The following is a 15,816-nucleotide window of genomic DNA, read 5'->3' as shown; positions in this document are numbered from 1 at the left end:
AAGTGGCAGTTATGTATTTAAAAAGATATCAAGTTGATTCTAAGCAATCTCTCTCAAAAGCTGCTACATCAGAGTATCCTATATCAAGTAATCAATTTTTATAACATAGTTAATAACATTGTGCCATTATTTTAAAAAAGTAGTAGATTCCCAAGGCAAACCGCAGGATTTTTTAGTTTTCCAAATTACTAAAATTGAGTGAAAGTTTCTTCAATCAAAATTTGTCCAGTTTCTGAAATGTTCTTGGAAGCAAAATAATTCTTCAAATTTTCAGTGAGATTTCACATTAGTGTCTTTTTGCTATTAGAGCAGGAGGAAATGCATTTCTGGAGCACCAAAACTATTTGTGAATTGTGTTGAATTCGGCAAATTGTTTGAGCAAAAGAAAAAAAGAAAGTCTGGAAATTTTGAACCATTTTGATTTGATGTGTGATTTTGAATCAACATTAGAAATATTTCATTCAATCCAAATGAATTTTTTTTGTTTCATCGAGAAAAATAAAATAAATCTGTATTGGTTAGAAACAAACCAAATTTGAGGCTATTTTTCAGTTTGGTCACCTTTTCCTTTCCTTTTCAAGATGGACTCAACTGTCAACTCAAAAGAATATTCACTCCAAGTGATGGCAGGTGGCATTTTGATTATAGTGGCCAGCTTTGGGTCACCCAAAGGGATTGTTGGTATCTTACACTGGCACAAGCTTTTTCCATCATGGAGCCTTGGGTGAAACAAGCCCCATATCTATATTCCTATATTCTTCAGAATTGGATTTGACTCTTCTATCATGATTAGCTGTTGAATTTTGTATATCTATTATTTACATAGCCCCCAAAAACATGCTGGGCATTTTGCCAATAAATAAAAAGGCAGATCCCTGCCAGAAAGAGTTTGCAATATATACATTATAAACTGAAGCATAGGCCACTTCTAGAGGAAGAATACCAGATAAAGTGGATTATTAGTCCAATGTGATATGGTGAACTCCATATCTCTAAATTACCTGCTAATCCTTGACATTAAAGGGTAGTGTAAAGTGCCCTTTCAAGTGAGTGACAGTGCACAACTCTAAAATGCAACCTCTATTTTGTTTAATGGGAGACCTGAATGTGCAATGATAGCAGGACTGGGCTCTTTATGAAATAACCATGTATTTTAGGACATGCATTGAAGTCGATCAGTTTACTGGAGCCCAAATGCTGCAAACGTTTATGCATGGGCAGGGCCGGATTAACTCTCCTATGGGCCTGGGGCTATTAGATTTTGGGGGACCCCTGAATACAAGTCTTTTTCCTAATTTAAAACAAAATGATCTCAATTATGGCATTGAAGCTATTAACGTTATACTAAACTTGCCTTTTAATTAACGTAAAGCCATCCTGTGGTTACACTTCAGTCTTAAAACATGTAGAATATAGTTAAGTTATTTCAAAATAGCCTACTCCTTACCTTAGAACAGCTGTTTTATTAGTTTCTTTCTGAGAGGGAGTTTGGGTCGGGTGGGGACTCCAGGGGGGCTGGGGCAGAGTGTTCGGATACAGGAGAGGTTGTGGGGTGCGGACTCTGGGAGGGAGTTTGGTGCAGGAGGGGATTCTGACCTGGGGCAGGGGGTTGGGGTGCAGGCGGGGGTGTGAGATGTAGGCTCTGGCTGGGAGGTGCTTACCACAGGCTGCTCCTGGCCAGTGGCACAGTAGGGCTCAGGCAGGCTGACTGCCTGCATGCCGTGGCCCCATGCCACTCCCGGAAGCAGCCAGCTGCTGGCACATCTCTGCATGCTCCTTGGGGTGGGGGACAGTGTGTCTCTGTGCGTTGTCTGCGCCCACAAGCGCCACCCTCACAGCTCCCACTGGCTGGTTCCTGGCCAATGGGAGCTGCGGGGACAGAGCTGGGGCGGGGGCAGCATGCAGAGCTGCCTCCCCTCCCCCACCCCAGGGGCTGCAGAGATGCAGAGACAGCAGCCGGCCACTTCTGGGAGCGGCATGGGGCCACGGCATACAGGCAGCCTGCGTGAGCCCTGCTGAGCCGCTGGGCTTTTAGCAACCCGGAGATTGCGATAGACTGTTAGAGGCTCCAGGATCAATCAGTCGATCGCAATCAACGGGTTGGTGATCACTGAATTGTATATAATTATGGATTTATTTTTGCGGGGCCCCCCTTATTCCAAGGCCCTGGGCTGCAGCCTCTAAAGCCCTTGCGTTAATCCGGCCCTGTGCATGGGCATAGCTTTCCACACAGGTACTCTCACTGGAAAGAATTACTCATTTGTATAAAGTTACATAGGTGTATATTTGCAGGATCTGGGCTTAAAACATTCTCAGGAAATCTTATCCCCTATCACCCAAGTTTTAATGTTGCTAGAGGAATACGCAATATTCCTCCTTTAAAAATAGAGGTCTAGATTTTGCCTTCATGTACACCCTGGTATACACATTGAAATCAATGAGCATGTGTAATGCCAATAGATGCCAGTTGTCAGGATCAAACTGTGGAAGCTCAGTGCATGAGCCTCTACCGCATGAGCTAAAAGCCAACTGGCTGTTAGCTAAGGATGTAGAGCAGACTCATTTTATCTCTCTCTTTAAGTGGGCTCGGTGCCACTAGGTGGGACAGAACACCACACCCAGAGGGGTGTGTGGGTTACACATACACAGGTTTATATGAGAGTGGAACTGTGTCCAACACTTTGAAAAGAAATAGACAATGAAATGCACAGGAAAATAATCTCTCACCTTCCAAGTCTTCCTTTTCAAAATGCGTTTTGAGAATGGAACGAGTGCCACCTCTGTCCACGACAGCTTCTTCATCATTTCTCTGCAAAACAGAAATATATGTATGTAGGAGTCTTTTCTTTTTGTAACCTGGTGGCAAGATTGGAGTGTAAGTATAAATAATTTTAATTTTCACTTATATGATTTTTCCCTCAGACATAAAGTTTAAAGAATCTCTTTTCTCATATTAAAATCTATTCTTCATATGGCAGCTTTTATTCTGCAGTGTTTAAAACTGGCTTTGATGTGAAGAAATTAGATCTGTTGTGGCACCATGTGAGATGATGTGTAAACGCTGGTTTCTGGGAAGCAAGAAAATCATGAGCCAGTAAAATTATGCACATGATGAAGGAAGAGGTGACCAATTGAGGCAGTTACACTATTGTACTTTTAGAGAAACAGCTGTATGCATGCATTTTTGGCTCTGGAAAAAGAACTTCTGTAAACCGGGTGACATTATGAACTATGCGCAAAACAGAAAAATCATAAACATTAGCAGTGTTGATACAATGGTTAAATTGGAGAACATTAATCTCAGTAAAAATGTTGATGTGAAAAAAATTCTAATCCCATGAAAGCAATTAGTCTCAATTATGAGATGAACAGTAATGCTTTCACTTGTCTAGTTTCAGCTTTACAAATGGTTTATAGTTACACTGTACACAGTGTACTCTAATTCTATATACTGCATGCAAACTCCCTTCTATTTTTTTTTTTTTTTTTGGTATACTGAATGCTCTGATTTTATGTTGTATTTATATCATACATTTTAATAATGTAAGCAGTCAACTCTACATTTTGACTATACTTATACTATGATAGTAAATGCTTTATGCTCTGATATTATACTGTAAGTGTATTGTATGCTGGAACGGACTACTTTGGTATTGTGTCCTTCTGTGAAAGCTAATGTTAAAGCTAAAAAGCATGACATGCTGCTAGTTTCAGTTATTTGGGATACAATCTGTAATGAATTAAATATACCCAGTATTCCCTAAAGATATTAGCCCTTTGGAAAGTCAGCCATGATGCACAGGTAGTAAACTGAATGCTGGTTTCCCAAGGAGCTGCATATTTGTGCTTACAAAAACAGTTATCTTCATTTTACAAAGGAAGAGACTGATAGTAATTATCAGTGAATGGCTACTGGATGAGATGAAGAGAAAAAATTAAACAAACAAAAGCATTAATTAACATATAATGAATATGTATTACATGACATCAGTAGCAAGTGGAAGAGGCTTAGAAAGTGATATTAGAATTTAGAACTTCCTGATTTTTATATTTGAAAAGCACGCCCTAGTAAAAGCCTGGTGAGACGAGTTGCTTAAAATACCAGTGTTTAAAGCTAAAAATGGAGAAAAGAGTAAAAGGAACATGAAGAGAAATTGCACCACATGGGCCCTTCTCCTTTAAGGAGAAACAGCAAGGGATGGATCTAGAGCCGAACATTATGCGTTTTGGGATCCAAGATTTTGCTTCAGGTTCATCTAGGGTTGCCAGCCCTCCAAGATTGTCCTGCAGTCTCCAGGAATCATAAGATTATGTTAAGTAATGAAATCTCCAGGAATTCATCCAACCAAAGTTGGCAACTCTAGATTCATCTCTCCTTTACAAATGGCTGTTATTATGCTGTAGCTATTTTATATAAGAGAGTCTTGGAACTGCATCAGCACAAAGCTGTTAAAAAGAGAGGGTAACAGTGCCTTTATTAGATCCCTCTATCAGAAAAGGGTAGATAACAAAAATTTGACAAAGAGAGAGGAGCCTTCTATTGAAATCATTTTGCCTCCAAATAAATTAGAGTTAGTTAATAATCTATTGAATGCACTAGGACAATGGTTTTTTTTGTTTTTTTTTTTACAAGTCATTCGATCATATTAACATTATAGATAAAATGAATTCATTATTGTGAGCAGTAAGACACATCAGGGTGTGTGTCACATTGAAATACTGTCATGCTCCGGGGTGAATTGTTAGGCATGAAGCCAAAAAGGCCAAGTCTTACAGCCATGTAAGAAGTAATGCTCTTCTTGTGCAAGTCATACCCAATAGCTTCTCACTGTGGTTAGGAAAAGACCCCATGGAAGCAGCATTATGGAAAAATCCTAATACATATTACATTGTTTTTATAATTAATTTATTTATAGACAAGTTAAAATAAAGTAAAAAGTAACAAGATCATTAATTAATATTGATTAAAAATTATAAATTTATTATTTATAAACTTGTTGCAGATATTATTCTACCTTTGTCTTTTTTATTCCCACCTCCACCTCCTGCACATGTTTGCCTTTCATCTTCAGGCAGTCTTTGTCCAACTTATCTCCTTCTCTTTTAAGAGGCCATATTCCTTTAACATTAGATGGAAAAATAGCTAAATTGAGAGTTGTATGTTGCTCCTGTTTCAGTGGTCAAACCTGAGCAAGCCCAGTTAAACAGGCATTGTGGCTTTTTGACTTCCCATGCAGCACCGTGTAAAACCGTTCTGTACTCAGTACCATGGTAATATCCACGGGTCCTGTATTCCCTCTCCTCCCAAGAGTCGGCTACTAAATCTGCACAATGGGGTCCTGATCGCTATTGGGATCCCTGGCACAACTACAGTGAATAATGATAATGGCAGAAATGCTGACCACACCCTCACCCTGCCATCGTGACTAAAGATTAGGAAATTAATTTCAATTTTTAATATCTTTATTAGTGTTTCAGAAAAACTCTATATAGTGTCATTATTTTTAAATATTCTCATAAATGAGAGGCTCGAAAAGGAAGTATAGGCCAAAACCACCATATGAAAGTCATGGAAGGTGGAATGCATATTTTAGATTACTTAGTGATATTTAATACATGCAAAATAATTGTATTTATTAAGCACCCCTCTCGCCCTCAAGTGAAGTATTCAAGGAGCGAGACAAACAATTAAAATACAGTAATAATTAAGAACTCAGCCATGACTCTATGGAAGTCAATAGAACTCTTTCCAATGACTTCAGTGGGAGCAGAACCAGGCTCTAAGGCTACTGATATATCAAAGCCTTGAGTTTTAGAACATATCATTGTAGCTTTTCTTACTTTTAGCCCGTTTTGAAGAGGCTGCACACTCAGCAATTTATATGACACAGAAATTTGCCAGGACTATGCTGCTCAAATTATCTTGTTATACTGGAGTAGTTTGCAAGTAAATTTATGGACACACTGACCATGTAAGAGTCCTTGGAATTGTCCATTATTGCATTGAGATGCTTGTTGACTTCAGTGAACAATGTGGTCTACTGCTTAAAGCCTGGGACTGGGCTCCAGAAAGTTCTGAGTTCTAATCCTGGCTCTGTCACTGCCTTGCTGTGTGGCTTTGGGAAAGTCACTTAGTCTCTGTGTCTCAGCTTCCCCATCTGTAAAATAGGGATAATAATACTTCCTCATAGTGGTATTCTGAGGCATAATTAATCAATACTTTTACAGCACTTTGAAGCTGGAGAATGCCTAGTATTTTAATTCTACAGTGTGCTCATTTTCCATGTGTAAAAATGTCTTGATAGATAGCAGTAGAACAATAAAACCGTAACATTAAGGGATATATAAAATGCATTCTCAAAAAAAGACAGATTCTCATATGCCCTGGAATGGATCGCTGCTGCACAACTACAGACAATATTTTTGTCAAGGTTTTACATTTGGGCCTGATTCTCATCTCATTTACATAGGTGAAAATTAGGAGTAATTCTATTGAAGTCAATGGAGTTACACTACTGTGAAACTGATATTAGACCAGAATCAGGCCTTTTTTGTATAAAAAAATTGTAATTATTTCTATCTTTTTTACCATTTATGCCCTTTATACAATGATCAGACTGTGATTTTTCCTTAAAAAAAATTATGACAAAATTATTTCCTTAGAAATCAAATAATTTAAACACACAGTACAATAATCAAACAAAACATCCAGGGTAAAACAATAAGAGCAGGATGAATCCTTTAGGGCTTTGGGTGAAAAACCTGAGCTACTTAGGGTGAAACCCTGATCCTTGACTCCACTGGGTACAGGATTTCACCCCTTTACATCATCACAAATGAATACCAGTAAGTCCTTTATTCCACACCACTTCACATTTTCTACATGCCAGATATTTTATCAAAAAGCTATTTTTATGTATCAGAGGTGTAGCCGCCTTAGTCTGTATCCACAAAAACAACGGGGAGTCTGGTGGCACCTTAAAGACTAACAGATTTATTTGGGTATAACCTTTCTTGGGTAAAAAACTCACTTCTTCAGATGCATGGAGTGAAAATTACAGATACAGGCATAAATATACATTGGCACATGAAGAGAAGGGAGTTACCTTACAAGTAGAGAACGAATGTTGAAGGCCAATTTAGTCAAGGCTAGTGGATGTGGTCCACTCCCAATAATTGATGAGGAGGTATCAATACCAAGAGAGGGAAAATTGCTTTTGTAGTGAGCCAGACACTCCCAGTCCCTATTCAAGCCCAAATTGATGGTGTTAAGTTTGCAAATGAATTGTAACTCTGCAGTTTCTGTTTTTGAAGTATTTTTATTGAAGAATGGTTACTTTTAAATCTGTTATTGAGAGTCCAGGGAGATTGAAGTGTTCTCCTACTAGCTTTTGTATGTTACCAGGTGCCACCAGATTCCTTGTTATTTTTAAATGTTTTTAAGTGTTTTAAAAATTGCATTGGTACTAATTTTTGTCTCCTGCTATCTGCAAGTACTCAATTGCATGATGATGAGCACAGTACAGGAACCTAAGTGTATGTCTACACTTCAAGCTGGAAGGGTAATTTCCAGCTCAATGAAACATACCCACATGAGATCTGATTGAACTAGCGTGCTGGAAGTATCTAACATAGCTCTTCCATACACAATTATGTCATAATTGTAAGGCCTAACATCCCAGGACATTCTAATGCTAGAACTCTGGAAAGCTGGGAATCAACTCTTTTCAATTGTGTAAAGCCCTAATTTCTAATCATATATATGTTGCAGAGATCAATATCCTTAAACCTGTCATTCTTTCAGAACAGAATATTGCCCATTCCACACTGCAGACATAATAAAACCACCTCAACGAGTGGTGGTAGCTCTGTCACCAACATAGCACTGAGCACACTACCTCTTATGACAGCAAAATTTATGTCTGTCGGGGAGTTTTTTTCATACCCCTGAGCAACTTAAGTTTTTCCAACATAAGCGGTAGTGTACACTATGACAAAGGTTTGTGTTTTAATAATAGCTGTTGTAATCTGCTCAGAAGTTTGCAATCTTAGTAGTAGTCCCAGTTAAAGATGGACTAGCAGGCAGAGTCCAGATGAGATGTTCAAAGTTGCATAATGAATGCAACTTATCACATTGCTTCCACCAAAGTATCATATGCACGCATGCACACACACACTCTTCAGATTTTTTCTGGGTGATGGAACTATAGATGTATATATATATATATCTCATCATCTTCACAACAGACTAATGACAACATTTCAGAATTTAAAACCTATGTGATAAATATGTATGTTATTTATAAATTCACAAAAAGCAAAATAAAGACATGATTTTTTTAAAAATAAATGTATAAACATATGTCAGAAAAACTACCTAAATACTGCATTCAAGTGCCCAGACTTACTCAGATTGCTGCAGTATCCAAAACATAGAATCATAGAAATATAGGGCTAAACAGGACCTCAAGACTCATCCTGCACTGAGGCAGTACCAAGTAAACCTAGATCATCCCTGACAGGTGTTTGTCCAATGTGTTCGTAAAAACTTCCAATATTGGGGATTCCACACCTTCCCTTGGAAGACTATTCCAGTGCTAACTACCCTTACACAGGGTAAAGTTTTTCCTAATATCTACCTTAAATCTCCCTTGCTGCCAATTAAGCTGATTACTTCTTGCCCTACCTTCATTGGTCATGGAGAACAATCAATCACTACCCTCTTTATTACAGCCTTAACATATTCAAAGACTTATTGGTTACCCCTTCAGTCTTCTTTTCTCAAGACTAAACAGGACAAGTTTCTTGAATCTTTCCTCATAGGTCAGGTTTGCTAAACCTTTTATAATTTTTGCTGCTCTCCTCTGGACTCTCTCCAATTTGTCCTTATCTTTCTGAAAGTGTGGAACCCAGAACTGGACACAGTACTCCAGCTGAGGCCTCACCAGTGCTGAGTACAGGGGGACAATTACCTCCCATGTCTCACATATTACACTCTGGTTAATACACCCTGAAATGGTATTTCACAACTGCATCACATTGTTGACTCATGTTCAATTTGTGATCCACTGTAACACCCAGATCCTGTCTAGGAATACCACCACCCCGCCAGTTATTCCCCTTTTGTACTGTGCATTCAATTTTTTCATTCTAAGTGTAGTACTGCACACTTGTCCATACTAAAGGGCATACTGAATTTCATTTTGTTGATTTCAGATCAATTATCCACTTTGTCAAGGCCATTTTGAATTCTAATCCTGTCTTCCAAAGTGCTTGCATCCTGTCCCCAGTACGATATCATCTGCAAATTTTATAAACATGCTCTCCTCTTCATTATCCAAGTCATTAACGAAAATATCGACTAGTACCAGAATCAGGACATACCTCTACAGGACCCCACTTGATACATCATCTTACTTTGAGTGAGAACTGTTGATAAGTACTCTTTGAGTAGAGGCTTTCAACCAATTGTGCACCCACCTTATAGTATTTTCATCTAGATCTCATTTCCCCAGTTTGCTTATGAGAATGTCAGATAATGCTAAGTCAAAAGCCTTCTTAAAAATCAAGATCTATCATGTCTACAGCTGCCCTCCTATGCACTAGGCCAGTAACCCTGTCAAAGAAGGAAACCATGTTTTAACAATTGGTATAAATACACAATATTTGTAAGAAGGTTTAAAGGTTGCATTGAAAGGCATTTTCCACTCCATTGAAAGGTTCAGTTACACTGGTACGTTGTATTTTGGTGTGAATATTTTATGAACAAAAATAAAATATAAACTGAATACACAGCTAAAATATGCATTTTATTTGAGAAACTGGAAATGATCCCTTTCCCTGCACTACCTCTACCTCTTACCCACCCAATTTTAGCCTCCTCTCTATTTCACATATCCTTTATGCATATTTCTTTCCCTTCTCCATTCCTTGGATACTTTGCTTTCTCTAAAGCTGGAATTTTTTGTGTGAAAAGACTAACCCAGAATTGTTTGGGAAAATAGCAAATGTTATAGAAATCTACTGAGGTCTGCAGATGTTCAGGTCATATGTATTCCTGTTAATTACACCCTTACACATTCTGGATACAGACCATGTTAAGGTTAAAAGTGTACTATTTCAACATCCTTTCTTAATGTAAAATATATTTTAATGCAGAAACCTTCATTCCCTTAAACCTGGTTCTCGTCTGTATAGAATTTCATTAGAAATTATGCACACAACACAACTGCTGACACAAAACTAAAATAATTACAGAATTAATAAGACTTCACTGAATAAGCCATTTATTGATTATTAGATGTCCTACTTAAGTCGTAAATGCCATCTGGCGCTCAGGAAAACCTGTCATTGCAGAACATTAAATGCTGTTTTTCTACAAAACACAACCATAGAAATGGTAAGATTAAATCTTTTTAGGTATGATTATAAGTACTTAACATATGTCTGTGAATAACGACACATTTTAGTGTACATGTTATTTCATGAAACCATGAAATTAGATACATAGACCATAAATCCTATGCTGTACCTTCTCATATTTTTATAAGATTCTAAACTTTGTATCCAAAAAGCCATGCTTAAAATTATCATATTAATTGTTTACCCTAAACTTGACTGCTTTCACAGTTTGAAGGTATCCTACTATTATATTATCTAGATATGCTCTGGTTGTGTGCTATTTATCTGGCTGTATTTGGTTTCATGGCATTTCTGTTTCAAAATCACTTCTGTTAACTTCAGCTTGACATTTACAAAAAGGAGCACAATTAAAGAAACAGAAAAGTGTGCTATTTGAACTCAAGATCTGCTAGGAGCATATGTGAAACATATCCTTTACAAAATTGTATTAAGTAGCTAAAAAAAAGTTCATTGTAGCTGCACGTTACAGTGTTGCGGTAAAGAAATCACTGGTGGCTGCCATGCTCAGCTCTGTCCTTTGAAGTGTCCTTGAGCTGACACAGTCACACCAAATTAATTTGATGCACCCAGTGTGTGTCTACACTTTAGATGCTACAATTCTTTTCTCTTTCCTGAGACAAGAAAAGAACGTAATCCTGTGTATTATCATTGTTTTGACTTGCTTATAGTATATATCATTATAGATCTGCAGCTGTGGAAAGTGCTGTGAATTTTATCTTTCAGATGCAAAAGAACTGCTTTTCCATTCCATTAGCTGCATCAAATATTCTATATTCTTTTCTTATTCACCTATCAACAAAGAGCAATCAAAACACATTTAAAATACAATTAAATCCATATTTCTCCAAAGTATTATTTTAACCATCCTTTTCATTTTATTGTTTCTGCGGTAGTTTTCTGCAGTAATCACTAATGGCTAACGTATAGCATGTATTCCTGTTGGCCAGCCCTATACTGCATACTACAGGATGTGCAGCACAGTAGAAAGCAATTAGTTTTCATTCCAGATTTATATCTTCCCCAGGGCTGCATGTCCTATGCATGAGGACAGCTTTGCCCTCTCTCTCTCTCTTTGCAGCAAAAGCTAAGATAATTCTCAGTATGTATCAGTAAAGATATACCATCTTCTACAATGATGTTAAAATCTGCACTAATCAACATTAGCTCTGGAGGACTGATGTGCCAGTGAACTTAGATTGAGCACATGCTTAATATAGTAAGCATACAATCTCATTTCACATGTTAAAAATGGATAATCACTGTGGTAATTAAATCTAAGCACAAACTGTTTTTATAAATTTGATGAGACTAAATGGAATCAAACCAAGAAAATGCAGACTAGATTGGTGCAAAGCAGTCTTGGAGGCAAATAAATACTGATTTATAAAGTATTATTCCTGTGCTTAGTTATACTGTAAAGTTCAGAGCTGCTTGCATCCAAATATGTATGATAGATACTGTCTGAGTTGAGGCATAATAAATGTATGATCATTGAACTAGCCATCTAAGAGATCAATTTTATCTCATGATAGTATATAAATGCATTAAATCTAACAGTGCTGTTCTTGCCTAAAGTATTCATTTTAGGAAATTAATTTTGTAAACAATCATTCATTTAATTATGCAAAGCAAATGTGTTATTTTAACATACAAGTTCTTCATATCCCTTTGTGCAACAGAAAATAGGATAATTTAAAGAAAATGAAACAGAAAAGATAAGAACATGAGATGTAATAATTAAATAAATAACAACAACAATTTCATTTATAATGTGACAGTCCTTAGGAGCTCCAGTCATGGACTAGAAGCCCATTGTGCTTGAGGCTGTACAAGCACAAAACAAGAGAACATTTCCTGCCCAAAAGAGTTTACAATGTTGTTGCGCTAATGGATTAGGGTATGATATAAAGAACATACAGCTTAAGGTTGTTTCCAATATTTGTTTTTAGTATTAGTGTTTAATTTTAATTGTGCTTCCACTTTTATCAGGTTTTAAATGCCTCAGACCACTTTTAGGCTGAAATTAAAAAAAAGACTTGGGTTATAATATTCAAAAGCACTTAGGAGCCTAAGTTTCATTTAAAAAGTGACTTGGGCACTTTTCAATGTCCCATTGAAAGTTTTGTTACAGAGCCGTTAAGTTCCTCACAATGATTCCCTTTCCCCACCAGAGTATCACATCAGCCTTTTCTGGATTCATGTTTTGCAAACTGCTCTTCATTCAATTTCTGGTTCCAGTTAGGCCCTTGAACAGCTGGTAGATGGTGCTGCTTGTCTCTATTGTGAAGATAATGTGAAACTGGGTCATCAGCGTAATACTGACATTTTACCCCACACTGTTTTACATTTTTCTCTCCTGGATTCTCACAGTTGTTGACAATGGTGGAAATGAGAACACATCCGTATGGGACACCACAGGTCAGCATTCCCCAGATGGACATACCTATTATAACTCTCTGGTTGCAGTCAGAGAGGAACAACTGAAATCATCTCAATGTGATCTCATTAGCACTAGCCACATCTCTGAGGTGGGACCACAGGATTCCATGATCAGCCATGTCAACTGCTGCAGAAAAGGCCAACAGTATGAATGTGGATGTAATAATTTTATCCAGGGCCAACAGGAGATTCCATATCAGTAGCAGCACTAGTGTCCTGTCTGTCTCATGTCTTGGCCCGCAGTCTCACTGGGAGAGGTCCAAAATATTGTCAGTATCTAGGCTGAGTTGGAGACTACCCTTGGTGAGTCTCTCAATTAGTTTGCTCAGGAATGGAAAGATAGTTACTGGACAGCGGGTGGAAAAGTAAATTGTGTTGATTGATAGTTTCTTAATTACTGGCCAGATTACGTGGTGCTTTAGGTAGGGTAGATTTCCTGCCCTCTAAGGAGGTGTTCACAATCTCAGTTGGTAAAAGTTGCAGATGGTCTCAACTCTCTTTCAATAGTCAAAAGGGGTGGGAGGCAAAATGACAGAAGATAGCTCAGTCTTCATGTAGTACTTGCTATCATGAGAAGGGCAACTGTAAAAAGGCAAGATGTGATGTTATCAGACCTGTGTCTGACAGGAGGTCCCTGCTGTCCTGAGAAGCAGTAAAAGATATAGGCAATTTTCTCTGTAGGCTTATAGCTCTGCACAGCAGAAAGTTCCGGGCTCTTCATTTGTGTTGAGGCTTGCTGAGTTAGCAAGGTGAGTCATGGTCCATAATAATTCAATAGGCCCTAATTTAATAGCTACAATGATGATGAAGACGTAGAATGTCTTTGTTCTTCTTTGTCCAGGTCATAGGCTCACAAATATTCTTTATGTTGGAACTTGCCTGAATCTACTCATATTTCTACCACCAAAGCTCAAATTTTCTCTCTTACTTCTTTTGTCCTATATTGCTAGAGAACCAAGAGGAAGAAGCAAGTGCTTCATTGTTAGTGGCAATGCTATAGCTATTGACTGGCAAGAAGTCCCACCACCTTTTATGGTAGCAGGCTGTTCACACCTCCAATGGTTGCAACTTCAGGGCTATCACCCAGGAGAAAGGCAGTTATTCAGATAGCCAGCTTCCAGTTTAACAGTTTATACAGCAGAACCAATACCTTGAACTCCACTCAAAGTGATCAGATTATAGACCATCAGCACAACCTGCTGCCTATGTAAAACACCACTCGATAAACAGGCAATGTATAGTGTATTAACAAGCTTTTAGTGTGCTCTGAAAGTGATATGATCTTGAGGCGAAAAGACATTGATAACCATAGCAAGCCCTACATGCAGAATAAAAGGTTACACACTTTTCACCAGACACACATGGAAAAGTGTTCTTGGCCAGAGTTACTGTCTGAGCATTCAGGAACTATGTAGAATTTAGTTGCAAACATGCAAAACAAATGATGGATTCCCTCAGTTGAGGTGCTGATATAATCTTCACTGATTCTTGTGTATTTTTCCCCAGTCTACCAATACTTCAATTCTGTCAGGTTTTGATGTCAGCAAACAAGCCTTCATCAAAGCCCCAGTCTCATTCAGGCAGTGAGTGAGTTATTCCAAGATAGAGACAAAGTTGAGTTTCATCATCATGCCTAAGAAATCTTAGCCAGTTTTTCCTCGTTATCCTACTAGGGGTTGAACCCTCCTATTAAGAATTGTAGATGTGTCAACAATACTTCCTGATCTTTGATCTAAAAAATATGTCAGCATGGACATTTTATGTTCCTCCATTGCCAGGAGAAATCATTGACTAGTGACACCAGTGCATTTCTGTACCATGCCCAAGGATAAAACCAGATTGCCGATGGTCAATGAAATCAGAAATTCAGATGTGCCAGAGTTGCCTATGACAACAGCCTCTAGCATCATTCCCAAGGAATAAAGGTTGAACAGCACGCAATAATTAACAAAGACCAGAACAGAAGCCTCACATTAACTTTCTTGAGGAGGAGTTGGCACCATGTCCTTCCAAGGAAGGCACTGACAAAGTTGACCAAAAAGTAGCCCAGAGTTTTCTTGCTGGACTTGTTCGCTGGCAGGAAAGAGATGGGTTTAACTGCAGGTATGTAGCTTCGAATGCCCCAGCACCACTACCATTTCAGTGAATGCTAAGTCATCTGTTAGAGTTTCAACTGATATATGTGTCTCTAAAAGACATTTGGACATGTTGGTCCATATATCACTCACAAAGTAACAGCAAGAAACTCTCAAATCTAACTGAGCAAAAGCAGCAGGAAAAACCAGGCTATCCACTGCCCAGAATGGTTCTTTGCAGTTGCTTCAATGGAGATGAAGACGCCTTTTTTTGCCTCTTACAGAGTCACAGCATAAAAACTCTGTGTCACAATCAGGCGGACTTATCATGAGACTTTTGCCACTGGCATGCTAACCATCTCTCCTCTGACTTCTTCTGTCTCAAATCATCTATAAACTATGGTGTGACCTAAGAGGGCAAAGGCAGAGAAGAAGACATTTAGGAGGCACTCCACTGACAGAAGAGGACAATATAAAGTTCTTGTAAGCGGTTGCTATTGTGATCTATTTTCTGAACACTGTCTGCAAGCTCAGCAATTCTATTAACTTATAAGGGGTCACCATTAAAACAGGACCCCAAGAAGAAAGGTACACCCTGAAACCAAATATTTTTTTCTGCCAGATAAAATGGTTACTTACCTCTTTGTTTCCAATAGCTCAAAATACTGAATTAAATCTTAGAGCTGTCATACTAAATATTTTTATCTACATGCTGAAGATGGCATTGCTGATACTAGTAGAGAAAGGTTAAATAAACTTTAATGTAATTTAGCATTTGCACCAGTGAACAAGAAGAACAGCAGGATTTTGTAGAGAGGATTTACAATAACCAGCACAAAGGTATGAAGAGGTATCAAAATTAACAAAAGAAAGAGCAGAA

At 38.0% G+C, this 15,816-nt stretch overlaps 1 protein-coding gene across 2 annotated transcripts in view; it reads right to left on the bottom strand.

The window, feature by feature from the left end:
* The window catches only part of SLC4A10 (solute carrier family 4 member 10), a 204,609-nt gene that overhangs the window by 172,797 nt on the left and 15,996 nt on the right, over positions 1–15,816 (bottom strand). For both annotated transcript variants that reach the window (XM_077829536.1, XM_077829537.1), the window contains exon 2: positions 2,728–2,809. In XM_077829536.1, the coding sequence (XP_077685662.1) occupies positions 2,728–2,809 (82 nt within the window). The remainder of the gene's footprint in view (positions 1–2,727; positions 2,810–15,816) is intronic.

This window comes from Eretmochelys imbricata, chromosome 11, assembly GCF_965152235.1.
Source record: "Eretmochelys imbricata isolate rEreImb1 chromosome 11, rEreImb1.hap1, whole genome shotgun sequence".
In the NCBI taxonomy this organism is placed as follows: Eukaryota; Metazoa; Chordata; order Testudines; family Cheloniidae; genus Eretmochelys; species Eretmochelys imbricata.
This window is presented reverse-complemented; position numbering and strand designations above follow the sequence as displayed.